Source organism: Oreochromis aureus, linkage group 12 (assembly GCF_013358895.1).
Source record: "Oreochromis aureus strain Israel breed Guangdong linkage group 12, ZZ_aureus, whole genome shotgun sequence".
NCBI lineage: Eukaryota > Metazoa > Chordata > Actinopteri > Cichliformes > Cichlidae > Oreochromis > Oreochromis aureus.
In genome coordinates, this window is record NC_052953.1 from 24057437 (window position 1) to 24084335 (window position 26899).

Genomic DNA, 26899 nt, shown 5'->3' on the forward strand with positions numbered 1-26899 from the left:
GCATAATCTCCTTGGCCAGTGCAGACCTGTAATTCATCACTAAACATCGCCTTCAACCAAATCAATCAAACGTAGTCTTTGATCACTTCCCTGTAGCCCGCTGTAACCTTGTTTTCTTCTGTTTAGGTGGTAATGCTGGTTTTAGTTTCACTTTTCTGTATGTAAATCCCATTTCATTCAGCCCTTTTCAGTTATATGACAAACAAACAAACAAACGTGTTTCTCCCCATTTGCTTTTCATCAGTTTTCTTGTGCATTTTCAAGACATACAGTATCGCTTTGAGTTTTCTCTCCTGATGCTGTGACATCTTCCATCTGCTAGTATATTTTCCTTTTATAATGTTTCCATACTTGATCTGAATTTTAGACACGGGTGACTGGGAACAGCCAACTTTATTTTGCATAATTTCTTCGTCAGATTGATCTGGAAAAAATGTCATTAATCTTAAAAACAACTGAGCTGTTTTACTAGAATTTCACGAAGCCAGAATCTTCAGCTATCAAACAAAAGTAGTTTTTATATCATATCTGTGGTCTGTGTATGTGCTTCAAAGTATCAGAGCGGTGATGCCAAACGTTTTTCCAGGAGTTGTAGATGTAAAACGTTGGTGACCTACTTCGATAGGTTTGTTTTATATGGACAGGACACTGCTTTTCTGAAGCTCATTATTTTTCACGCTCTTTCAGACTCAGACACACATAACACAAGTAAAGTCATTAGAAAGGGGAAGTGGTGGTTACAAAAAAGAAACAGTATAAGGTTAGATACCCATGATGTCCTTCCAGCCAAATGTGAGGCTGTGAGCAACTCAACCTGCACCACGGGCAGAGGGCACCACGGGATGCTTTCCACATGGCTCCACGTGGATTTTAACATGTGTGGATTTATCGCCAGACAAAGGGATCCAGGTGGGGGTCTTCATCTTTAAAAGAATGGAATCAATAACGAACAATCAAAGATGTAATCATCAAATAAATCTGTGGAGCTTTGGAATAACACATTATTTGATGACTGGTGAAAAGAAAATGTTTTCAGTACTCTTTAAAACGCCATTTAACTTGTACAAAGTCTAGCCAAGCTAATGTGAAACAAAGGACACAGCCTTCCAGAACGTTCTTGTACTTTTCCCTATGTTTTGATATCTGAGGAAATTTTGCTGTGCACAGATTTTCCATGCTGTTTGCTAGATAAAAAGAAACAGACCAGCTTGAACTTGCAAGGATAGAAATGTAGATAAAATTGAATGCAGTGTAAATACTACAAACCAAAACTGATCATTTGTATTGATAATTCTGTAACATTTTAGAAGAACTGGTCATGCATCAGAGTTAGAACAGCAGGTAGTAAAGGCTCTGAAACCTATCTGATTCACCACCAAAAAGGTCAGGGTCAAGTTTAGTCCTGGATTGGAGATGGTCAACAAATGAACAAGTAGCAGGTCTCCTCTTTGCTCCTAGAGAAGACGCTATAACAATAACTGTAAAAGTACAAGTGTGTGTGTGTGCGTGTCTGTGTGTGTATGTAATGAGCTTGTGGTTGTGAAATGTGACGTAGAGGTCACAGCCGAGAGCTCACGGCAGTGACCGTACTAGAATCCTCTCACCGGGAACAATATGTGGTTGGTTAGGCCCGCTAAAGAGACCTCAGGATTGCTGGACATCACTGAAAGGCCACCGCTTTCCTGTGTCTTTGCTCCAAAGACAACAGCTACTAAACCATGATCCTGTTTCCCGTGTGTAAGCACCAACTGTCAAATTACTTTTTAAAAACAAAGTACAAAACAGTAAAACAGAGAGAGAACATTTCAAGGGAATTATTCATGGCTTGAATTTGTCAGTTTAGAAAATCTTAAGCTTGCTTCACCAGACCAGGCAATGAAGTATTAGACATAATGATCAAAGTTCAGATAAAAAGCAGGGCGACATTTTAAGTTAGCATAGCTCCAGTCTCACTTGTTGCTGAGGAGCCACGAGGAGCATGCTGAATGTTAATTAGACGACAGAACATACAACAAGATCTCAACATCAAAAATGAATTATTATAGATAAAAGATGTGCTTCACATATCTCTTGAAGCAAGTGATTCAATGGGGGTGGGGTGGGGTGGGGGGGGGGGGGTAGCCTGTTGCATGGTGCCTTCATCCACTCTTTCACTCTATCCCCACACACTAAAACGAGAGTACCTCTCATCCCCACCAAATATCAGTCTCATCCTTTCTGCATCATGCGACAGTCCAACACCTTTCATCAATGAATAGTCTGTTTATGGCACTGCCCCCCTTTGTACCGTGCAGCCATTAGGGAGGTGAGACAGAAGGAAAGAGAGGCGAGCAGTAAAACAGTTTCCGCCCAGTGAATCACATTCAGCCCCTTGCACAGGCGAATGGGGGCTGACCCCTGCCAGGCAATGACATAAACACCGACAAACAAAGGACCTGACCTCTGAGCAAGTGAGGATCTTAGAGAATCCCAATCTGCAAAAACAAACTCACTCTGACATATGACTTTCTAATGATGAGAATGGAGAGAGGAGGTTGAAAAGAATAAAACTGTGAACCCCCTGTCAACTTGTGCTGCTTCTTTGTAAAAAAGAGGGAACAAATTGATTAAATAATTTTACTAATTTCTACAAAGATTCACAGAAGAAACAGCTGATGGAGAGCAGGTGTAAACGCTGAATGGATACAGAAACAGCTCCCCACCCTTCCTCCCCAGTGAGAAAAAAGGATTTAACTCTGCTGGCCACACCACAGAGGAGGCAACAAAAGAGATTTGCAAAGGACGCACGAAGATGACATCATGTCAAATCAATTAGAGATCAGGAGGAGATGTTCAATTATTTAAGGTCTGCAAACCCCACCCCACGAACTGGTGTAAATTATGGAGCCATCTGCGTAAAATACCCCCCAAAAAAGAAGCAGCATCACAATGGGGCTAAAGGCGCCGCTCGTTTCTTTAACAGTAGCAGCACATGTGCGCAACTCAAAGTATGCCAAGATTACTTATGGCCCGAGTAAGCCTATAGATTAGTCAGCGGAGTCTTTATGAGAAGGTCCCCCGGCTCACCATGTGTGGCAGTTGTTGTTTTATTTCAGTGGGAGAGCGAAAACCCACACAAAGCGGAGTAATCACACTGGAGATCCTGGATGTAACCATGGAAGCGTTTGTCTCCGTCCTCAATGGGCTACTCGGCCATTCATCTACTGATTGCGCTGAATCAATATTTAAGCTTTTCAATTTTATTAGCTGCACCAAGGGGTATTTTTGGCACAGGGCAAAAAGAAATTAGCAGCGGCCAACCACTTTTAATCGTTTTCTTATAGTCTTACACAATGCGTCTGCTTGAGCTGTCTGGCATAATTGATGAGGGGTATCGCTACTCATTTGTTTCCTTTATCCTTCCCACTATTAATCCACCGCTGACTCTAGCGGCTGGAGGAACCAGTCATTTCTCACTGGCTTACTGAGAAATAAATCCAAGACGGCTGCATTGTCCTGACAGACTGTAATACAAGAGTGTCACGAAACCACATCGGACGCATCTTCAGCTCTTTGTGAAATTAATCCTGTAAAGTTTTGCTGGTCGCCACTCATCCTCGGTCTTAACTCACAAATCACACTGACAGACAGAAAAATCTTAGTAAAAGCACACAACACGAATCGGGTTAACTTACCTGACACTGTGCTTGACCTCTCAGTCCAAAATATTGTACTCTGTAATTTTTATTTCTGTGGATAACATCGGTGTGCGCTCCGAAGACCTTCGGTTCCACGTCTTCTCAAACAGCAGCCGGTAACTGCATCGTTTCGTGTTGTCTGACACTGAACCTTCCCCTCGGCGGCTTTTAGCTCTCCGTGAACAACGTGGGTAGAAGCGCGTCTGTCATGTAACGGGACTGGAGCCGGCTGAAATAGCCGAGACGGACACGGCTCTCTGAGACCTGCTCCTCTCTACACACAACTCCGGGCTCCTGCGGCCATGTGGCAGCTGTAGCTGTTGTTACTGTACAAACACGGCCTGCTTTCCGAGCAGAAAGCTTAGTTTACAGCTACTCGGAGACTCGAGCTCGTCTCCCGGTCGCTGCTAATGAGACAAGATGTTTTAATCCCATTTGTCTCTGAAGAGTGCACACTACCGTGCACACGCTGTGCTGGCCGACAGCTCCACCTTGTGAGCCGAGCAGGCATGGAGAGCCGCTCTCCTCTACCCTGTGGTCTGCCACTTACACTCTGCACAAACTTTTGCAAATTTGCACCTGAGGAACTTCATTTACAGCTGATCCCAGTTCACACAATTTTATAGAGTAATATATATAGTGCTGTGCAAAAGTCTTCAGCCAAATCTCGTTTTTTAAATAGTATGCGCTTTATTCTGGTTAACTTATGTATTCTTATTTAGTCCATTTATTTATTTTCTCAATAGCAGGCAAAACCAAATTTCATTGTGCTATGTATAATGATAATAGAGTCCATTCATTCATTGCTATTCATTACTACTTGTTTTAAGTACTCTTGAGCAATAGTTCTCCAGGTTTTCTGAAGGTCTTTCAAAGTTTTTCTTTGGACATTGGCTGCTTTTCCACTCATTTTCAGCCCAGCCCTTGTACACTGTCCATTTTCTAGGAATTATATTTGATTTAATAATGACTTGTGAATCTTTCAAGCTTAAAACAGGCAACTAACTCAAAGGAGGACGCAGTGTTGTCTCTACACGTAACGGATAAAAGAACCAATTTCAAATTCTATCTTTAGCCAAATTTTGAGGAAAATGAACAAGTGGCAGGGCTACAAAACTATTTACAGCAGATGAACAGTATCTGAAAGGCATATCCTTAAAAAATAGACAAATAAATCCAGCAAAGACGTAACATAGGACATGCGAGATGGATCTGGCCCTTAGGTTGATACATTTTCTGTTTACTAAAGCCTCATCAGAAATGGTCTGTGGAAAAGGTGGCTGTCAAGAAGTCATGAGGAAGGAAAACAAGGAGAAAAAGCTGAGGTATGCCAAATTACACAAGAACGGGACTGAAAATCAGTGGCAACAGGTCTTGCGGGAATGATTAATCCAAACCTTTTGGTTTGGATTTTTGGTTCAAATCATTTTCAGTATGTACAGAGTCCAGCCATCTGTAAAACACAGTGAAGGCTCTGTCAGTATTTTGAGCTGCATTTAAGCCACATGGTGTTGGGGAACTTGGCAAAATTTATGGAGTTATGAACTCAGAAAACTGCTGTCAGAATTTGAGGCACCATGCAACACCAGAAAGAGTGCGGAAAGAGTGTGTCTGACACCAGCTGCATTTTTTAATATGATGATGATACCAAACACACACCCCATGCAATAAACGCACACCCGGAACAGAAAAACCACAGAAAACATCCAAAGAGCTTTGAATGTCTTTCAAGAATCTTAGAGAACTATTCCTGGAGGCTACTTTAAGAAATTACAAGAAAGCTTGCCTAAGACATCCAGGCTATGTTGAAGAAATGTGACTTTCAAACTTATTAGAATTGTGCAAAATACAGCACTCAAAATTGTGTGCTGTATTTCCATGTATGTTTGCACTCATCTGCAGTTTCTGCAATCACTGCGCATATTTCCCATTTTTAAGTAATTTTTTTTTCTTTATGCATAGTCTCTTAAGACTTTTTTCTTCGCAGTACTGTATATTCAAGGGTCAGCAGTGGTAACCAACAGGTACGTAATTCAGAATATAAATAATACAGTTTACTCTGTATTTAAGTAGAGTAAACTTTATTACCTATATCCTGTTCATAGTGACAGAGGTTACGACTAAACGGAATCTGGCTGGCTTAAGGTTAATCTAGCTGTTTACAGACACGGTTAGCAGGGTTTAGCCCCCATAAAGCCTCAGTGTTCACAGCCAACACGCGTGCAGTGTTGTACATTTATAAACAAAGCCGTTAGTTTAACCTCACAGCTACCGCGAATATCAATACACGGGTGTAAACTGAGAAAATGAAACAAAACTCTATCATTTCTATTCAAAATTAAGTTACTTTACACGCAGTTTTACTTGACGTTGGGCGCCACCTCGCGGCGAAAAAATAAAGGTTGCGCTGCGGTCGCGTGTGGTAGCGTCATTACGTAAATATTGTGTTGACGTGGCGTGAGCGGTAGCAGTTCAATAGCGGTTAGCAGGTACGTAACAAACAGACTACAGGGAGAGACCAAGGAGAATCCAGTGGAAGTATGGACCGTAGAAAGAACAATTGAGGGATCGGGATTCACTTTATCAGGTAAATGTAGTTGTAAACGATTTCCTAAAGACATTTTAATCAACTGCTTATCAACGGGACACTACAAAGCTTATTAGCGGTGGCGACATAATAGATGTGGACTCCAGTTAGCAGTAGCCTAGCCTGTGGAGATGGGTTTCTATTCGGTTGTACATGTCGCTTCTTGTTGACAGTAGTTTAGTGGCTTAAACGAAAGTGTTTCTTAACTTACGCGGTTATTTCTGAAATATAACCGTCCCACACTGCACTGTTGTTTTACGAGAAAAACAAGAGTGTAGCAGCATTATGCTGTTCGTAGACAACAACGTAGCTAAATGGTTGCTAACCTTAAATTTTAGCCACCATATCGCTTTACGAGCTTGGTTAGTTAATCACATGCCTGCGTACTTGAATAAGAAGATGATTACTGGTGTGCCCGTTGTTTAAACCATTCAGCACTAGATGCTGCTTACATAACACTCGTTGTCTGGCCTTACATTGGTCCAAAAATAGACGGCTTTTTGTTGAAACTAATAACATAGTATTGCCTTGCGGTTATTTCAGAGTTGTGATATGGTGGACCTTTATCTGATCTGACTGAACCTTTTTTGAGAGCTGACTAGCCTGATCTTATAGCATGATCATAGTGGTATATGTTGAGACTAAAACATTCAGTGTAATCAGTCTTATCTGTCAGATCATAGCAGGATTAATGTGTTTTCTATTTTCATATACTGCCAAAATGTTAATGCCTATTCTGTTAAACTACAGTAGCACATGTTAAGCAAGTTGGATAGCCCATAGATTTTAAGATGCACACTCTAATAAGTTTTTTTCTTGATTCAGTATATCAGCCTGTGCTCTGAGCCATTGTTTCCTTCTGCCTAAAACAGTGAAGAAAAATGTCCAGCAGAAGCCAGCACTATGGATTCCAGTCAGCCACCATGGTGCAGCCTGCCAATGGCGGTCATGCCTATCTGTTCGGAAACAACAGCTCAGAAAATGATATGTCAGAAGAGGATGGTGAAAGCTATGAGCTGCGGCCTCGTGGCAGAGAGAGACTCAGGAGGAGCACCTCTAAAGAGAGAATGGATGACATTATCTATTTGACCAGAGATATCCAGGAGGGAGACACTCTGAACAGCATTGCCCTTCAGTACCATTGCTCAGTATGTGTTTGCTTAGATTTGTGTGTTTGTTTTACCTCTCCTTTGCAGCATTGACTGAAATCCTCATTTGTATGTTTTTGTATACCTGCACTTTTCTCTTTACGTAGGAAACATACAGAAACATGCTTTGTTGCTTTATATGTTTAGGAAAGCAGGTGAGTTGTAGTTAAACTGTTGTTGCTAAATTTATTTTATGATGATAGTGGTTATTAATTTCTGAAATTGAAACTGCTTGCTAAACAAAGAATTGGAAGCAACCTTCAGATTGAATATTTGTAGTTTTCACTACAATGTTTCAAAATGATTTCTTACTATATGTAAAGCAGCACTTTTTTAGAAAAGATATGTGAGATTGACAAACATCTGTGGAAAGTTTATTATAATTAGTGTTTTTTATATATGCATGTAAAGAGTTCAGGTACAATTCAGTGGTTGGCTCTAAAGGTTCAACAGATGGCAAATTGTAAGTGGCTTATTAATTACTTCTTATAATTTTTTATTTTTTTCCCCTGTGAATCCCAGGTGGCGGACATCAAGCGTGCCAACAACCTTTTGACAGAGCAGGACTTTTTTGCCCTGCGTTTAGTTAAGATTCCTGTGAGGCGCTTTAGTGTCCTCACTGAGACTCATAACGCTGCTACTCTCAAATCTGCCTCGCCCACAGGCACTAGACACCCGCCACAGGTCTCGCACATTACTTCTCTCCCTTCTGAATCCTCCATGGACTCCTGTTCTTCCACTGACAGCGTGGAAGGTTTCCTGATGGAGAAGGACAAGGACATTGAGTGGCTGGTGAAATCCACAGGACCATCTCGGAGCGGCCTCAGTGAGGTTGTGTCCTCTTTAACGCAGCAACAGCAGCAGCCATTACTAGGAGAAGCTGGATATAAACCAGTACAGAGGAAGGATCCTTATTATGGGGCAGACTGGGGCATGGGATGGTGGACTGCTGTGGCAATCATGCTTTTTGTCGGCATTGTCACACCCATCTTTTATCTGTTGTATTATGAAGTTCTTGTGAAAGCTGACGTCAGCCATCATGGTATGCCTACACAAACTCACAACGGCTTGTCTTATGGGTATCAACAAGACAACGGTTTGCTCAGGAGTAAAGACATTCATGGAGATGCTCAAGCTAAGCATGCAGTTAATGAAGCTCAGCAGGGAGGGGTTGCGGACAAAGCAGGAGACGGTGGAGATGGAGAAAATGAGAAAACATAGCAAGGAATTTCCACCTAAAATGTGTCGCTAACTCTGAGAACTAATAGAATTATGCTGATGTTCCCATTTACAGATAACGTTTAAAACATCACTTAAATCTATCTGGCTTAATTATACAGGAGACAATAACTTTGAAGGATTGAGAGACTAAGGTGTGACCACAATCATAACTTGTGTCTCTCCATTTGCATACAGTTGACAGACTGAATGTGGGTCCAACTCTTCGCAAGATTTATGTCTGGTTTGATAGACCAACGCTGTGCTGCTTCAACCTTTTTAAAAGTGACTGCATTTCATAGTTGGTCTGAGTGTCTCCTGTAAACTCGAGATGGTGTCTTTGCAGTCAACTGTGCTGGAGAATTTTTAGCCGGTTACACACAAATGCTGCCCAGGGAGTTACAGACAGCAGCACTGCAGAATAAACTATTCGATTAAAATGGTTCAGTGGGCTCGCTTATAACTGTGGATTTGTTTAAAAGACGTTTGAGCTGTAACTTTAGCCATGTTAGTTATATGGTACTTGTTGGAAAAGTTAGGATTGCTGCCACTGTGTGTAATTAAAATTAATTTATTTGAAGACTGAACATCAGTTTTTATGTACACTACCAGTATTGATCATCAGTTGGAGTTAAAATGAAATTTTCTTGAATCTCCATCCTGCTTGAAAGAACTGTAGGGGTTTGTTTTTTTTAAATTAAGAAACAAAAATATAAATAAGAGCATGGTGAGGAAAATGCACAATATTCCCACAATAACTCATTTGTAATTATGTACAATTTTTAGACTTGTTATGTAGCCCTTTTATTTTCTCACTGTGTTCAGTTGATATTCTATGACAGAGCATTGTGTTCTTAACAGTATGTGCCTTTCAACCTGTGAAACTTGTCTACAGGATGAAGAATAAATAAATCTATTTTGAATAAATTATTGCCGTGTGCACATATTTCAGCATTTCTTATTTACATTAGTCTTTAACGAAAGCTTGATCAGAAAAAGAAAAAGGGCATCGCTCCACACTGAATAGCATTCCCAACTTATGTGCAATATTTAACCAAAAGAAGCAGTCACATTATGTTTAACTTCAGCACGTCCTTGCTTGAGAGACGCTCAGTATGTTGCTTCGCCATCCATATTATCGTCACTGTCCGCAGCGAAATCTTCACCGTTGTCGAAGTAGCTTTCTATGTAGTCGTTCTCCTACACAGAACGAAGAGAAAGCAATGTTAGATCTAGTTTGTACATATTGATCGTTATGTGTAACACATTTTGCAGTACATCTTGGAATCACACCTCTTCAATATCCTCCTCTTCATATTCTTCCTCTTCAATTTCCTCTTCATCCTCATTTCGCGGCTTCTTTTCAGTCTCCTCATCTGATTTTTCAGGGTCATCTTTGTTTGCCAGTTCCTGGCATTAATATCAAATTACTCATGTGAAACACCAAAGGTGTGGAGAGAGAACTGACAGTAAATTTAAATGAAGCTTACATCTAATTTGGTCAGAATGTTCTCTGTGTCCTTGCGTGATATCTTCGCACTTTTTTTTGTGCCTGTTGGAGTTAAACATTGGGTCTTTATTCTTATAGTAACAAGAAATGTGATTTCATACATATTGTATTTAATGTACCCGTTTTAGCCTGAGGTCGTTTTCTTCTGGGCATCAGTTCTTTTGGAAAAAGGTTCCAGTCTAAAATATCAAGAAAAATGTTATCATCATCCTCTTTTTTGTGTTCCACCTAATCCCATAATGATGTGTTACGCACGTACCTGGAGTCCATTCATTGTCGTCAATCTGGCTTTGCTTCAGGTATCTCTCGGTGTATCTCTCCACTTCTGTTTTCAAGTAAACAAAAGAAAGGTCATACTCTTAAAAACATTTAGACTAGTATGCGTCAACACAAACTGCAGTGTTACTCTAGAAGTTTACATACAGTCAGTAGCATGAATGTCATGGTCATTTGGGGCTTTAATGATTTCTTTGAAATGATATTTTTATAGAGTGGAAGGACTGTACAGCATGCATCTTTAATGCCTTTAAAAAAAACAAAAAAATACAAGAATTTGTTACAGAAGCTTGGATTAATTTTGGCAGGTCTTGAAGGATGAAAGGACTGATAACACTAAATGCCGCCCACCCAGACGGACCGGACTTTTAAGCATAGTCCACAAATTTTCAATAAGATTGAGGCTGTGGTTTTGCAAAAGCCAGAATTTTAATGTTAGTCTGCTTTATCCAATCCAAAACCAATTTTGATGTGTATTTGGGAACACTGTCCTGTTTGAACACCCAATTGTGTCCAAAGTTTCAACCATCTAGCTGCAAATTTCAGTTGAAATTGAAGCTGTTGATTTTGGAGCAGGGTATTCTTTTGTGGTCGGCAAAAGAATTAAAACTCGCTTCAGCGGCTGGTCTTTGAGTAGTTTCGATTTCACGGTAGACTTGAGACCCGGTTGTTCTTCGGTTGTTCGTGAACATCCTAACCAATTTTCTCTCATCCGAGGGTAACAGTTCGGATCTTCTTCCAGAAAATTGAAAACTTGGAATGTGATATTGTTTAAAATAGCTCAAATAGACTTTCCCAAATTATGTAAATTATCAATTCTCCTTCTTGGATCTTCACAGAGTTCCTTCAACTCTCCCATTGTGCGTCAATCCAATGAGCCCTGTCAAACAAATCCTTCTTTTTTTCCTGTCAAAGACAGACTAGTTGTAATCAATGATGATCACTGATGAGAAGTTAATAGGCCTTGGCCTCATCAAGCTAAAAGACATTTAGTATTTGTTCTGCTCTACAGCCCATGAACCAGCTCTCTTTTTACTGCAGGTTTTGGATGGAGTACAATGTCTAACAGCTATCTAAGACAGCGGAGGTGGTGCTCAACCATGGGATGAGAGTCTTGCTGAAGAGGCTGTAGATATGAAGCAGCAGCTGTTTCTCTGTTTATCGGTCATGATGTGTGTATATTTGCTTCTGCACAGAAGAACTGGGTGCACTTCCTTTTCATAGGTAATTTCCCTATAGTCATGTTCACCACAGACCCCCTGCTGAATAAGCAATCCCCCCTTCCCCCTATAAAATACACTGACTTCTTTACATGGTTACATTTAGCTAACTGTGGAACAGGAGAGTTTTGAAAGGCCAGTAATCCAGACAAAAGAAATCTGTGGTTTCGCAAGATGAGACATCTGTAACTCAATATTCTGTCATTAATCTGCCTCTCTCCGTTTCCCAGATATGACCTTAACTGAAAGTCTTTGTTCCTAAAAGCTGCATTATCTTCCCCCACAGCAGACAACTGTCTTACAGCGTCATTTCAGCTGATGTCAGGTTTCTAATGCACCGCCTTCCTCACCTGCTTTATTGGACTGAGGTTTGATGTTGTATGGCAGCCGTTGCATTGTTCCCCTCATCTCTTGTTTTAAGGCCAGCATATAGTCCTCATCCTCGCCAGCTTTCAGTGGAACTGGTTTAAAATCCGTGCTCTGGAGAAGTATGGATGATGTAATGCCGATATTAATAATGTTCAAGTGCAAATAAATTTCAAATCTAACTGAAATTCAGACTGCCATGTAAAGGTGTTCAACATTTTAAGTATGAATAGTCAAAATATACTACATTGTAAGCATAGTCCAAACTGTGTTTAAAAGAAAAAAAAAATCCCCATAAAGCATCCTGGCAGAATCCAAGAGGCACGTAAATATCTGCCATATTCTTTGGGAATACACACGACCAAATTAGAAAACCTGGCCATGAATTTAACATAAGCGCATACATTATTGCCCTTTACCCCCTTTGTGCTTATTTGTGAACCCTGTGAGAGACACTCATTGGGTCATAACTCTTAAACACATGTTGGCCATGAGCACGATAAATATACTTTCATCTCCCTTCATTTAAATACAAATGCAGTAAAATGTTTCGTAAATTTTATTACAAAGAATAAACCTTAACCTATTATAAGTAAACCTCCACTGTATATAGTCTGCTATTCAAATTCCATGCAAATTTCACCTACCTCTCTCAAAAAGGTCTCTCCCAAAGTCGCTCCAGTAAAGTTTGACCATTAGAGGTGAATTTGTTATACTGAAATGCAATCTGTCATCCTGCTGGTGTGTGTGTGTGTGTGTGTGTGTGTGTGTGTGTGTGTGTGTGTGTGTGTGTGTGTGTGTGTGTGTGTGTGTGTGTGTGTGTGTGTGTGTAAAAGACTGTGTTCGGTACTTACTGGAAACAGAGGACTGGGCCCCACCCTGGCTTCTGGCATGTTGCCCCTGCCGATGCCCAGAGCGTCAATATTGAAGGTAAAAGCACCAACTCCACGACCCTTGCCTGCCATGGCTGCAGGTCTCCTCTGTTCCTGCACACACACACACACACACACACACACACACGTCCACATATCTCCAGTCAACACGTGTTGATGAAAGTTAACGTTCTACAGCTTCCATCGCCTTTAGCGTGACTCTGCCAGCGATGAAGCTTTAGTCAGCATCAGAGACGCACTCTACGTGTAAAGTATGTCGAAATACTTACTAGAAGCCTGTTAGTATACTGCGCCTAATGTAAAAAAGCACAAAGTCTACTTCAGAGCTGGACAGCGATATTTAGCTCTTACTGGATCCACATGTTTCAGTTTTTTAATGTACCTCTCTGGCCGGTTTTATCTGTCCCTCGACAACTCCTTAAAAATCACATACATTTCAGCTGAACCTAATGAAGATACTGCTTAGACTTTATACTGCTTAGCTAGCACCGGCTTTGGAAACCTGCACACGCCATACGCCACTGTCAGCATGCGTAAATGTGGCTTTAACTCGCTCCTCCTCTGCGTGACGACAGAGGAGGCGTGGTTTGCGTATAGCCAATTGCAACCCACGTTAAGCTGTTGTCGTTTATCGGTTTGCCCAGTGAGCTTAGTGTCCTCCTACAAGGGTGTGTCTGCGGCCACCATCGCATTAACCTCAATGAAAACATATCATCTGTAGCTAGAAGGCTAGTTACACCTCTCCCCCCAAATAAATCACCTGACAGCAAGACACCATACTGAACCCTACTTCGACAAGCGAATGAACTGGGATGTCTGCAGTCGACTGGTACGCTCACAAATCGCTCGGAGACGGAATCTTCTGGATCCAGGAGCGATTCTACCAGTCGGAGAACCGAGCCAACATCTGGTTGCTGCGCGGCACACACCAGGACGTGGTGATAGACACGGGTCTGGGCTTAAGGAGCTTACCTGAATACATCGACGCCAAAGGCCTGCTGGGAAAAGACCCGCAGAGGAAAAACCCGCTGCTTGCCATCGCCACCCACGCCCACTTCGACCACTCCGGTGGTCTGCATCAGTTCCAACAGGTGGGCGTCCACAGCGCGGAGGTCGATGCCCTGGCCAACGGAGACAACTTCGAGACGGTCACTTGGCTCAGCGACAGGGAGATAGCCGAGGCTCCCAGCCCGGGATGGAGGGCAAGGCACTACAAAGTCAAGGCTGTGCAGCCCACACACATACTGCAGGAGGGTAGGTAGGAAATACAGCCCTTGCAGATTTGATTTAGGCTAGAGGGATGGATCTGTGCTCAAATACCAGCAAGGTCTAAAAGCATTCACTTAGTGACAAGCACCATAATCGATACAGTAATGGGCTTGATGGATGCACCAGGCCTAGTGTGAGCACAGTATGCTCTACAGAGTCGTTTCCAGCCTCAGATTCTGCACCGCGATTTGGCAGAAGACCAACAATGACTTGCTAGCTCACACATCGACACATATTATATATGTAATGGAGGTAGTGGGGATGAGACAAGGGGTCGGTCTGCCAGTAATTTTTACAGTTACAAAGTAGGCTAGAGGAACCAGTTCAATGCAGCAACATGAGGCCAGGACTGGTGATTACACAGGTGCAATTATCCCATTACACAAAACAGGATATTCTATCCAAGGAATGCAGGTACAGACAATTTCCCCCTATTAGAAGTGTATGGGTTAAAAAAACAACAACAAAAACTCCATTGGTAGCAACTATATGCTCATTCTCTATAGCTGCAGAGCTGTTCTATTTTAAGCCAGTGTGATGGCTTTGATGTATTCTCTTGCTTCCAAGAAAGAGCATACAGAGACTGGTGTCACACTTAATGAAAGCATCCCACAGCGCGAAGTAACAACCACACAGTCTTCTCTTTTCTCAAACAATTTTTTATAGTGGGTCAAAGATCAGCAGGTGGCGAGCTGAATCAATCTACTTGATAAATCTGAAAGTGGATACGTTGTTTGAAAGCACTGGTCACTGGAGTCTTTATGTAAAGCACACATTCATCAGAATAGCACACATAATAATACACAAAGCTTATATCATAAATAATGTATTTGCTGAGCCGCCGTATCTGTTGGGGTTTAATGCAAAATGCAGTGTTGTAGAGTAACTCGTTCTGCTGTGTCAGAGCCACTACTGCAGTGCAGCTGGTATATCTCATTCCCTGATGTATCAACTTCACCCTTTTTGCCAGTGCAACTCATAACTGGCGTCGACCAAATCGATGATATACTGAATGTCACAGAATCTGTGTGACTCAGTGACATGTGGAAAGCACAAACATAACTCTGACGTGAGTCAGCCAGAATATGAGTTATCACTTATATATAAGTCTAAGATTTTAAATACATAGTGGCCGGTGATTACGGTTCATGCCACGTTTGTATGTGTGAATAATTATCAAAACCTAATGCCTTCACTCTCTCTCTCTTTCTCCTGCCTAGGTGATGTCATCAATCTTGGTGACAGACAGCTGACTGTGCTTCACATGCCCGGACACTCTCGGGGAAGCATTTGCCTTCATGACCGGGACAATAAGTTGCTTTTCAGTGGCGATGTTGTGTATGACGGCGCAATGATTGACTGGCTGCCCTACAGCCGCGTCAGTGACTACATCAGCAGCTGTGAGCGCCTGGTTGGGCTGGTGGACAGCGAACAGGTAACTCTAAAGCCCACTAGAGAGCAGCCTCACAATTTCAGTACACAGTTCCACTTTTTTTTTCCAGGGGTATTTATCCCAAAGCACCTTATATCAACATTTCATAGATTTATAATGAAAATATCATGTTGCTCTGCTGAAATTTGGCATACCAGTATCTATTAGCCTACATATACAAGCTGTGTTTTCTGTGCTAATACTTAAAACAATATACTTTAACATGTGCTAAACATTATTTGTTAAATAAAATACATGTTTATTGGCTTTAAAATGGATTTAACAGGTCGACCAAGTCCTCCCGGGGCACTACAATGCATTCGGTGCGAAGCGGCTCCATCGGCTTGCCTCCACGTACATCAGCAGAGCTGAAACATGCCCTGCAAAGTTCTCCACGTTTGCCTGGAGGAGTCTGGCTGGGGTGGCGCTGCGGGTGTGCAACCCACAGTGTGCCTGCTAATGAGAGTGGGTCATTGAGCTGCAGGAAGCAAGTGCACAAAGAGAGATGTTTTAGTATGGAGGACATGGAAGAGTGTGAGGACAGAAAGGGTGGGGGCGGGGTTACCTCTGTTTTATCTGCAACTTAATGTAACGCTGTCCATTTACTTATGTAATCCAGCTGAAAATCAAGTAATTGCCAAACTTTGTGTGAAATGCCCCTACTGGGTTACAGAAGTCAATAATCAGCACCATATGAAGCCTATTATAAAAAATATTTACTGGTCTTATATGCTGATGAATATGTATATGTTGGTGTTAATATAATTCAGTGTTTGATTTTTATACTTTAAGCATATGTGAAGTTACAATAGCACAACAATAGCATAACTCTGCACTACAAACAGAACAGGGCGCTTTGGGTTTTCCTCTGAGACATTTGAAACAAAGTCATTATGGCCATAGTGTTCTCTATGCATATTACAATGCTCAGTGAAGACTCAGTGTCGACTACCTCCTATGTTTGTAATTGTGCTTTGTACTATTGACTAATCTACAGCTTTGCTATCGAAACATAGACAATAAAAGTCTCTGTTCTACCTGCTTTTTGAGTCTTTTGCAGCACAGATTGCAGCAGCTTATAAGTGGATTTGCTTCTCCAGGGGGAACTCAAATGGGATTTGTTGCAAGAGAGAGAAAAAGGGGCAGAACAGAGGTGGATGGAATATGATCCAACACCTGTTCAAAGGATAGAGAACTTAAAGTCATTTTCTAATCTGATGGAAACCTCTCTCAATGCATGGAAAGGGTTTAATTTGGGGGGCTTTTAGTTTGAAAAGTTAAGAAAAGTAGGATGATTTAACCTTCTAACAGAAATATCAGATTTTATTTTTAAGTTCAATGCATTACTAAAGAATTTCACCATAAAAATGTACACATAAAAATATGTATAGAACATGTTAATTTGGATACATAAGAAAAGAAGACGATTTTTAATTGATAAAACATTTATTTAATGTTATATTATTTCAACACGAGATTTCCACATTTCTCGTTTTCAGTTCACCTCCGAGGATGGCATACATGCAGAACACGAAGCCTGCCAACACGGGAAACTCCGCCAAGGTTATAACATTCAATGTTATCTGTGACAGTTAAAAGATCTGCACGTTATCTAATATTATGATCATCAAATATCAACACAGCTGCATTTATAACAAATTCAGTAATGTAACAAAAAAAACCCAAAAACAAATACAGGAGGTTTATTTGTTAACTTATAAAAATTAATTTACAGTAACAAATGCTGTCGTTCAGCGTACAACAGATCTTAGTAAAAATGGTTCGAGTTCTGAGTCCCCAAGAGGGCAACGGCTTCCAGAGTCCACAATAAACACGGAAACGGGGAAAAAAAGAGGCAAAGCTTTACTGCACTGACAACACCAACCCTATAAGGTTTTAACTCAGTTTTCCTGTAAGAAGAAGTAACTGCTCTGAGCTGTCTAACTAGCAAAAATGTAACAACAAATGGGCGGCAGTGTTAACGAATCATTAAAAAGGTGACTGTCTAGAGTTCATGTAAGCACACGTTTCTTTAGAATGTTTTTTAGAATTTCGCCAAGATTAAATCAGTTTTCTTTCTTTGTCGCGTGATAATAAATCGCTGGACGGCAGGATTGGAAACTGAAAACAAATAAAGCTGCAGATTAGTATGGCTTGGGTTTTCAATAATAATTGAGCTTTGGTTATAATCAGTTTGCTTAGGAGTTGCACTGTGTGCATACAAATCTATTACTTAGTCTGATGGCAGCCCGTCAATAGTGTGCAGATAAGAGCAGAGCACAGATTTTTTTTACCCTGAAGAGATCACAGTCATAACCAGTACAGTAAGTATGAGCACTTGCAGGGTCATTTGAAATGATCTGACAAAGAAATATTTTAACTGCCAGTCAAAACATGCATGAAAACAAAAATGGTGCATAGTCGTTCTGGGAGACCCCACAAATAGCATGAATAATAAGTAGACTGAAACAAGTATCACAGTACAGGCGACAAATAACCCTTCCCTCTACACATAGCAGTCTCTAATATTGGAAAAATCTTGACTGGTTTTACCTGTTTGTCTTGCGTGTTCATATTACCTCATGCTAACTGGCTTCTATACTGCAAACACTGCAAACTTTTCGAACATAACAGGAAACATCCAGTCAAAATACGACTAGTGCATTAACAGACATGGCCATGTTTGAGTGGCCAGGATCACTTGTGCAGACAAAAAACTGTGTTTTTTTTGTTTTGTTTTTTAGTTTGTTATTATTTTTTCCAGTTTCAAAATCAGATTTTCAAAGACAGAAAGTAGACCTAGTGTGGCATGAATTTGAGCATGTCCTTATCTGTTAGCATCACCTTCTTCCAAGCAGCATTACCATCAATTCTCAAAGCAAGCAGAGTACCTCCCAATTACTTATGGACTGTTTTGAAACACTGTGGCAACCGAGCAAATGTCAGAGACTCCTGCAGTGATTGTCACCTGTCTTTTGTGTTAGAAGACATTCCAGTTTGCCCAAGAAGGGTCTTCCATGGCTCGTCCTCCACCAAGAGGCAGGCTGGAGGCATCCTTCTCAGGGTGTGCATGTGGCATCGCAGATTGCCTGAGTTTGGTTCACGTGTGTTAAGCTAGTTAAACCGTGGTTTAATAAGCACTGTTGCCTTTAGGCAAGCAAAAAAAATAAAGAAACTGTCAGAAATGAAGTTTACACCTGACTCTGGAGCCAGTTACGAGGATCAAGTCTGGCCCTGAGGTTTCTTAGGCTGCGTCGAGCTGGGGAGGGCCTAGAGAAGGGGCCTCCCTCTGATGACTCTGGGCTGTGGCTGCCCTCACTGTTGCTGGAGCTGTTGCTTGAGGTGGAGCTGGAGCAGGATAGCGTGGTTTGTGTGCTGTGCTGTGACCGGGGGGAGCAACTGGAGATGGGGAGAGGAGCAAGCAGGGACGAGGGAGGCGGCTGGCAGGAACACTGGAAGGTCCCTCCACCTCCGTACCCTCTCCCTCGAAGGGTGCTGAGCTTAGCATCCAGAGAAAGAGTGCGTGGCCTCAGACGTGAGGGGGAAGACGACAAAAGAGAGTAGCTGGAAGTAGGTTCAGGCCAGCCGTGGTGGTGAGAGCAGGGACTGGTGCTACAGTGGCTGTCGCTATCTGAGGTCAGACTTGCGTCTGAAGACAGCAGGCCGAGCTGAGGGCAGCGGTGAGGACTCACAGGACTCCGAGGCAGTCGATGAGGGGTGCAGGGGCTGTGGCCAGACATGCGAGTACAGTGACGAGAGCGACCAGTACATCTGGCAGTGCTCTCCTCAAAAGCAGACATCCAGGTGGGAGAGGTGCCTAGCTGGCTACGGAGCTCCAGCTCCTGCATTCTCCGAGCCAGGATGTCTGACACGGTGCTGCTGAGGTCATCAGATGACTCAATAACTGCAAGAGAAAAGCAGCGAATCTTATTAGTATGCCGCCATGGAGTAAACCTGAGACCAGTTTTACAGACTGATCAGTTTTTCCTGGGATTAAATCTAAATTGCAGGGTTTTTTTTTTTTAGAACAAGTGCTAAAGATAGCAATTACTGTAGGATATTTTTAACATTTTGAGTGTATTCATGACATCTTTCCAATTCATGCAGATTACAGTACTGCATAATTCTATTCAGAATGCAGAGTCCAGCCTCTTGGGATTGCAACATTTACCACAAACCAATTCATGTTAAGTCCTAGTCCTGTTACTTCACCTGTCGTTGTAATAGGATGAGAGCAGAGCACGAATCTCAGCAGACACAGCGTTATCCTGCAGCAGAAGACCCTCACAGGAGGGTGTGGCAAGAGGAGCTGCCAGGGTTAGGAAAATCAACAGGGAAGTTGGTGAGAGAGTTGGGATAGAGCAGAGAGGGGGATGAGGGAAAAGTTGGTAGTTTGGCATTTTTAATGGACATGACAAAAAAAGGAAAAGGATGCATGCTCATTCAAACAGGAGTGATGGGAAAACAAAGAAAGATTTCATTCATGCATCAAGATAATTCAACCATTACAATGAACGGTGAAAGTTTATGAAAAGTGTGATGAAATGAATGTTACATTATTTCATATGGAAATAAGGAAAATGCAGAACAGGAAATGGCGAGGATGGATAGATATGACAAAGGAATGTGAAAAGGAAAAAGAGGAATAGAGAAACAGAAGACAAGTTAGTCAGCACGTCAGAGATAAGAACCCTTCTATTTAGAGCACAGAGAAGTGAAGCAGAGAGTGAGTTTGAGAAATTGGATAGGAAAATGTAATTGACAGCATCTTTGATGCACGTGCACTCAAGAAACAGAAATTCAACACAGCCACATGCAATGCAGGCACGGTGTTTTGATTCCCTGCTTTATTTTTCACATTAGGTCATAAGTGACCAAAAAACACCTTGATACAAGGAGAACTCTTACCCATTTCATGATACAAAGAGCCTTGTTTTGGTGTGATAGGAGCTGGTTTTCGTGGCGACGGAAGTTCAATTTTCATTAAGTCGTCACAGCATTGTTTCCACTGGCCTGTACATTGGAGACAAACGTCACCATCAACAAATCAAGCAGCAAATGGAGAATATACAGCACTATATGATGTCCTTTAAAACATATGTTAAACGTCCACATGTTGTGGGTTTAAATGACACATGAGGACCTACTCATATCATAGAAATGTTGCCAAAAGGCTTCCATCCAGCGGTGTGTCTCCTCGCGGCCGTCTGTGGTCACAGTGTGCGTAACCTCCTCCCCTCCGTAATGGTTACTGATGCAGATATTCTGAACTTTACTGAGAGGGTCTTTCTCTGATGCACGTATTCTGGTCTCCTGAAACACAGGAGTGACAAAGAATACAATCATCTACCATAAAAATGCCTACAGCAGAGAATGAATGGCAGTACAGTGTGGTTGAATGAATAAGTCTCTGCTGAAAATAAGCCCTCATTAATAAAGTCACCAGTTAGTGCTCTTCCAAACCATTTCCCTCCAGCAATTATCCAACAAAAGGATGCTGACTCCCAATTCCCATAACTTGCTGTACTCTAAATATGTCTAGGTATGGCTATGACCACTAGATGGCAGTGTTGCCCTGTTCATGCCTTTGCCATGCCGCGCTCCCTCTTTCTGTCTCTTCATGTGAGCCGCACAAAAGACCGTACAGACCTGATCTGATTGACTTGGCTTTAGGTTATCAGCATGCTCAAGGTCAGAGGACACAAAAGACGGAGTGCGTCACTACAGAAAGATTGTGAAGTCTAGGAATCGACTCTTAAAGACACAGGAAATGAGATGATTGAGAGCATGACTGGCCAGCTGACTGATCTTTATTTGATGCAGGGAAAAATGATGGCATGAGAGAATTATGACTTCCAATTGGATAGAGGGGTCTCCCTGCGTGTAGAAAGCTTTGAGCAGAAGAAATGTGCCTTTACAGGCCTGATGAACTTTTCTACAGTCACACCTCAAAAGGTAACAAACACAACCGCAGTTTGGTACTCATGAACTCAATGGAGCTCGATTCTGACAGCTCTGGGCGGCTTTTTAAAATAAAGCTTGAGAACCGCTGCAAAGAAAAGAGCTAAATTTTCTCTTTAGGCTCAGAGTCGACCAGTGAGCTTGTTATTTAAACGTGTGGTAATCCACAAGCCTGTTTTCTTACCATCTATTCTGATGCCTTAGGTGTTACCAAAAATATGCAGCTACTGCTTCTCTAAGGCTGGATCGAGCTCAAAGAGATAATATCCTGCCTTTCAGATTTCTTTGCTGACCTTGTTGATGCCAATAGTGAAAGCTGGCTCAACGTTAGCCTCCACATCTTCTTGCCGGTAGTAGCAGAAAAGGCTTGTTCCTTTGAGAACGGCGTGAACTTTTGTCCAACTCTGAGGGTCACCTCCACACTGCTGCTAGGTAAAGAAAAAATGGAATAAAGGAGAAGAAAATACGCACACAAAGAGAGAAGACAACATGAGATTGAGAGAACAGGAATGTTAGGGGAGAAAAAGAAAAAAAAGTGTGGACATATGGCAAAAAATCTAGCACAACCCTTGGAGGAATAGCTCGCATCAATGCACATCTGCAGGCTTGCCAGCTTACCTTAACTTTCAAGCACCCGCTCATCATCTGTTGGGTCATACAGTGAGGCTGAGCTGCGAGGCGGCAACACATACTGCCATAGAGTGGCAGCCAGTACGAACACTCTTCTGCAGGGAGGGAGTAGATGGATGGGGAAAAAATAAACACTATCAATAAATAAATAAAAATATTCCCATGCCATTAAAATTCCACACAGAAACATGCATCCACACACACAAGCAGACACACACTGCGTCCTCACACCGCCTCCCCTTTAACACACACTAGGGTATAAAAGGCTGGCAGCTGCAGGGAGTGTCATGCAGTTTGGCAGTGAAACTTTACAGCAGGCTGAAGGGCCAATGAATAAAACACTAGAGGCCTGTCTGTGTTAGGGTCTGGACCCTTGTTATCCAGCATCATTACAGCTTTACACAGCAGTCACCTCACTAGCGCAGCCTTTATTACTGTGACCTTGACAATGGCTGCCTGTCAGAGAAAGTGGGAGGACAGAGGAGGAAAAGAGGAGGAGGCAAAGCTGCACCATATGCTGGTGTAAAGGAAATGATCAGAATGCCGGGCGAAGAAGTGAGGCGGTGACGAGTGAGAGAAAGACGAAAAATAGACAGATGGCCGATTTGGCAGAGAAAGCAGAAAGATGGCGAGGACACAGATTGATGGTGGCTGCCACTCACCGTTGCCTGAAATGATGAGGTCATGCGTGCGAAAGCTGTCCTGGACGTGTGACAGTGACAGTGTGGTGTGGGCTAAGAGGTGGTACTTCGGGCCCCTGTCAACACACAAGAGTGAAGAGAAGAATTTAATTTGGTGTTTGAGTATGCATGTTTGCAGTGAGCGATGGTCTCAATAAATATCTGCTCTCTGAAATTACAAGTTATTTCCAATCCATTTTCTGTTTTTGTATAAAAACTATAGATATTATATGAAGCTAAACTTACGGTACAGAGGGAACTGGCAGCAGGAGAGGGGCTCCCCCTCCGTTGCTTACGGGACTACATGGTCCGGGCTCCATGGCTGCCCGGAGTTTCTTCCCAGCTGATCGACCCAGTGAAGAGCTCAGCTTGCTAGCCAGTTTCCTTGGTGTGCTCCCTGCCGAATAGTCGTCCTCTGAGCAGCAGCTATACAACTCAACCCGTAGCTCAAAACCTGGGCTGGCTTCACTACTGCAAGAGAAAATGCTCATCATCACCATCTCTGTAAGGGTCATTTTAGAAGAGTAACTAAGTTATTAATCTGACACAGAGCCTCCTGTTGTGTGCTGGATGTGTTAGTTACTAATTGTTCAACTTTGGATGCACAACGTTACACACAAAACCATATTAATACAATGTTAGACTACTGGTTTTACTACAGTCTTCTGTGATCGTGACAGATTATATGGCTGTTCGGTTATAGGACTGACGGGTGACTCACAATACGATAGTGTTGTCAAAGCAAATATCGGTGAGTGTCCGGTCTACTATCACCATGTCTGTATCAAAGATTTCTTCTCCCAGCTGCAGCAGGCAGAACACCGCACATCGATGAAGCTCTACGAATGAAAATGTAGAAAGTCAGAAGAGAAGAAGAGGAAACGCTTCTACATAACAGTGCAGTTTTGAAACACGTCAGCAGCTTTCATTCACTTGCATCACTTTAAAAATCAATGCCAAAATGGCAATGCAGCAAACATTAAACTGTTGGTTTCAGTTTAATGGTCAGCTGTGCTAAGAATTCCTGGGAAATACTGAACAGTATTTTGAAACTAAACTACAGGAGTCTTTGTGTATGTGAAGATTATATTTTAGGGCAGGTTTCACTGTGATTATAGATAAACCCTGAAATCTTTGTGTCTAAGAAAACCATCATTTCCATAACACCAGTGAGAAATTATGAAAGAAACTACAACAGATGGAGCAGACAGACTCGGGGCAGACAGGCCTAATCTCTTCTTCTCGAGCAGTTTATTAGAAAGTTCCAGGAATCTACCCATAGAAATCAAAATTTGACCAATCTCCACTTAAAGGTCACCTTCTTGTACACTGCTACACTGATTTCAGTGTTGCCACTATTTTGAGAAAGAACAGTTTGTTGTTTTGAATGATCGCCAAAGATCAGCAAGACCAAACAGTAGTTTTCTGTAAGAAAAGAAGTGCCGAATTATTAAGAGTAGCACATGAGTGTTTTGTTTTTTTTTTGTCAAATTCCTGGGGCTGTGTCCACTGAGGCGTCTGAGCGATGTCCACGTTTCAAAAATAAAATTCAAGTGGATGGGTTGTCGCTCTGACACACTAGAGGAGATCCAGTGTGCACCGAAGAGGCACGAGTGCCTCTGGGAACTAAACGAGCTTACACGATACAATTTTGAAATAGCAGCAGCACTGAAATTGGTCTAGAGGTGAGCAAGGACTTGACATTAAAGAAAAGATTGGAAAATTTGAATTTCCCAAGTTTCCCAGAACCCTATGATCGCACCTTCACTGCACAACCTCATATTGGGGATAATCTTGTATTATTTATAACTGGCACTGGTACGTTCTACTCGCACTTCCATGTCTTCGGCACATTGACACCTAATGTCCCACACTTCATTGTGCAATTACTATTCCAAGTATGAAATCAACATTCCTCACTAAAATCTGACTGGACAAATGAGAAAGGAACACACTTTGCTCCTCCTTGCCTCAGTTTATGTCTCTGTGTGCTTAATGACCTTGACTTACAGCCTCATTAAGCTTTGTTAAGAGACTACTACCTGTCTCAAGAGTTCATTTCCATGCACAGGTCATGCAGATTAATTCCATTCGAGTTGCCAAGGGAGAGGCTGAGCACTGAGACTATTATAATGACGGTATGGAGGTTAACACACATTAAATTTATCTAGAGCAGGTGGGATAGAAAATGGCCAATATAAAAAAAATTCCATTGTTAGATTCTCAGCGCTCTATTGAATTTTACCACAAAGACAATTTAATACGAGCAGGTTCACAGGAATATTCCACAAGACAGAAAACTAGAGTGGATCCTTAAACGCACCACAGATTTTATTTGTTTTTGGCTTACAGTTCTCCCATCCCTACTAAGGATGAAGCGCTTCATTGCCTTCGTGATTCTTTGTAATAGCCAGGAGGCAAAGCAATCTAGACAGGACAGTGGGTCAAGTTGTGCTTCCAGGAGTAAAATAGAGAGATAAAGCTAAAAAAAAAAGAAAAAAAAAAAGCTCCCAATGAGTGTGAAGATCATCTCTAACAGCTGCGACTAAAGTTGTTTTCGCACATGCATTGCAGCCCTGAATGTTTCTAGGCAATATTAAATGAATCAGTTGAATTGGAAATTAAACAGCCATCACTGTGTGAACTCCCCCAGTAAGTAGTCTAGTAATTAATGTCTGATTGAGCCCATGTGAGAACTGGGTAGATCACTGACTAGAGAAATCACAGTGAGTGAGTGTGTGGTCCATACACAACCCATTGAGTAAAGCAGCAAATAGCATATTTCTAGTGCTGAGAATTCATCTGACACAGAGCCTCCTGTTGTGTGCTGGATGTGAGAAAGGGCAACTTTGTGCAGATGGATTTTTGCCACACTGTCTGGAGTCTGGGGTGTAAAAATGGGTACAGAGCAGAGAAAATGTCATACCGCAATCCGTCCATGTAAGCGTTTTCACCCGAAAGCGAGAAATAAAAGGTAATTTTCATTCTAGAGTCTCAATGAATCTCCCCGCCCCGTTATTTCAAGGATTTCAGATACAATCGCGGAAGCAACCGAGGGCTACTTTCCACAGAAGCTTAATATTAATAAATACTGGAAGTATAAATCATTCATAAGCCATCAATGACTTTCTTCACACACTCACAGACGTGACTTCTCACCTCCTTTGTTCTTGAAGTACTCCGTGTCTTTCCACATGAGAGGGATCCGAAGATCTGTAAAGACAACAGGCTGAAGATTAGACAACACAAATGCTGATCACCTGATATGTGTATCTCTGTGTGTCAGTGTGTTTTTATTCATGCCTGTTCTCTTTTCAGTCCCTGGCAAAAGGAACCACAGATATTCACTGATTGTGTGTGTTTAGCATGGTCTCCAGCTGGGAACCAGACATGCCACAGAGCAGTCATTAACCCCCAAACACACATATAATATCAGTCTCACATCTCATTACAGAGGACCAATTATGCCTTTCTTTATAGTCATGTGAAAAAGAAAGCTTTCACAGGACCCTCAATAGTCCTGTGAAAAATAAAGTATAGCCTTGCTGCTTTCATACGAATTAGGAGGATAAGTAGCAGTCAGGTGCTGCTAATCAAATGCAGTTGATTAGTTAACCATCAGCAAGTGTAGATGTCTCTATGAAAACAGAAGTTTAGACAGTTCGCAGGTCTGGAGCCTTCCCAGGAGTGCACGTCCCAGCAAATTCACCCCAAGGTCAGACTATGCAATGATGATAGAAACTGAAAAACACCTAAGAGTTGCATCTCAGACTCTACAGGCTACAGTTAACATCTTAAATGTCAAAGTTCACAACAGTAAAATTAGAGAAAGACTAAACAGGTATAGCTCATTTGGAAGTGTTGTCAGGAGAAAAACACAAAGCTGTATAAGAAAGAACAGGATTGCTAAAAGTGATTCCACAAGCTACTGAATCATGGGAGTTTCTTTGCCACATGACTGTAAATATCCTGCAATAACAACGAATGCTCATATTAACCAAGTTGCAAACAAGGCACCAATCACTAGTGCAA

At 41.9% G+C, this 26899-nt stretch overlaps 5 protein-coding genes across 12 annotated transcripts in view; 2 read left to right on the forward strand and 3 right to left on the reverse strand.

Annotated features, from left to right (window-relative positions):
* The window catches only part of adgrv1 (adhesion G protein-coupled receptor V1), a 108509-nt gene extending 104742 nt beyond the window's left edge, over positions 1-3767 (reverse strand). Inside the window, exon 1 of the mRNA XM_039620393.1 lies at positions 3675-3767. The gene's annotated coding sequence lies outside the window, so the exon portion shown is untranslated. The remainder of the gene's footprint in view (positions 1-3674) is intronic.
* Positions 3768-6115: 2348 nt separating this feature from the next.
* lysmd3 (LysM, putative peptidoglycan-binding, domain containing 3) lies at positions 6116-9560 on the forward strand. The gene is made up of 3 exons (XM_031731741.2): positions 6116-6264; positions 7137-7412; positions 7935-9560. The coding sequence occupies exons 2-3, from the start codon at positions 7146-7148 to the stop codon at positions 8631-8633; spliced, it is 966 nt and encodes a 321-aa protein (XP_031587601.2). The 5' UTR covers positions 6116-6264; positions 7137-7145; the 3' UTR covers positions 8634-9560.
* On the reverse strand, positions 9389-13433 carry polr3g (polymerase (RNA) III (DNA directed) polypeptide G). Of its 3 annotated transcripts, XM_031731743.2 has the most exons (9): positions 13278-13432; positions 13165-13188; positions 12857-12988; positions 11987-12116; positions 10400-10465; positions 10260-10319; positions 10121-10182; positions 9924-10040; positions 9389-9830 (listed from the first exon to the last, which is right to left on the reverse strand). In XM_031731743.2, exons 3-9 carry the CDS (start codon positions 12965-12967, stop codon positions 9741-9743), a joined length of 636 nt encoding a protein of 211 aa, XP_031587603.1. In that variant the 5' UTR covers positions 12968-12988; positions 13165-13188; positions 13278-13432; the 3' UTR covers positions 9389-9740. The 3 variants fall into 3 exon arrangements, with proteins under 3 accessions (XP_031587603.1, XP_031587602.1, XP_039477033.1); XM_031731742.2 differs by having other exon boundaries at positions 13165-13433; XM_039621099.1 differs by lacking the exon at positions 13165-13188.
* Positions 13434-13551: 118 nt separating this feature from the next.
* mblac2 (metallo-beta-lactamase domain containing 2) lies at positions 13552-16633 on the forward strand. The gene is made up of 3 exons (XM_031731764.2): positions 13552-14149; positions 15385-15599; positions 15883-16633. The coding sequence occupies exons 1-3, from the start codon at positions 13708-13710 to the stop codon at positions 16054-16056; spliced, it is 831 nt and encodes a 276-aa protein (XP_031587624.1). The 5' UTR covers positions 13552-13707; the 3' UTR covers positions 16057-16633.
* Positions 16634-17023: 390 nt separating this feature from the next.
* The window catches only part of rtkn (rhotekin), a 55250-nt gene continuing 45374 nt past the window's right edge, over positions 17024-26899 (reverse strand). For 3 of the 6 annotated variants that reach the window (XM_039621182.1, XM_031731745.2, XM_031731748.2), the window contains exons 3-11: positions 26027-26080; positions 23589-23706; positions 23114-23338; positions 22850-22944; positions 22176-22282; positions 21851-21985; positions 20744-20909; positions 20505-20609; positions 17024-19500 (exon numbers count right to left, since the gene is read on the reverse strand). In XM_039621182.1, the coding sequence (XP_039477116.1) occupies positions 18788-19500; positions 20505-20609; positions 20744-20909; positions 21851-21985; positions 22176-22282; positions 22850-22944; positions 23114-23338; positions 23589-23706; positions 26027-26080 (1718 nt within the window). In that variant the 3' untranslated portion in view covers positions 17024-18787. Of the gene's footprint in view, positions 19501-19808; positions 19906-20504; positions 20610-20743; positions 20910-21850; positions 21986-22175; positions 22283-22849; positions 22945-23113; positions 23339-23588; positions 23707-26026; positions 26081-26899 lie in introns of all 6 variants that reach the window. The other 3 variants (XM_039621185.1, XM_039621184.1, XM_039621183.1) reach the window with 3 other exon arrangements.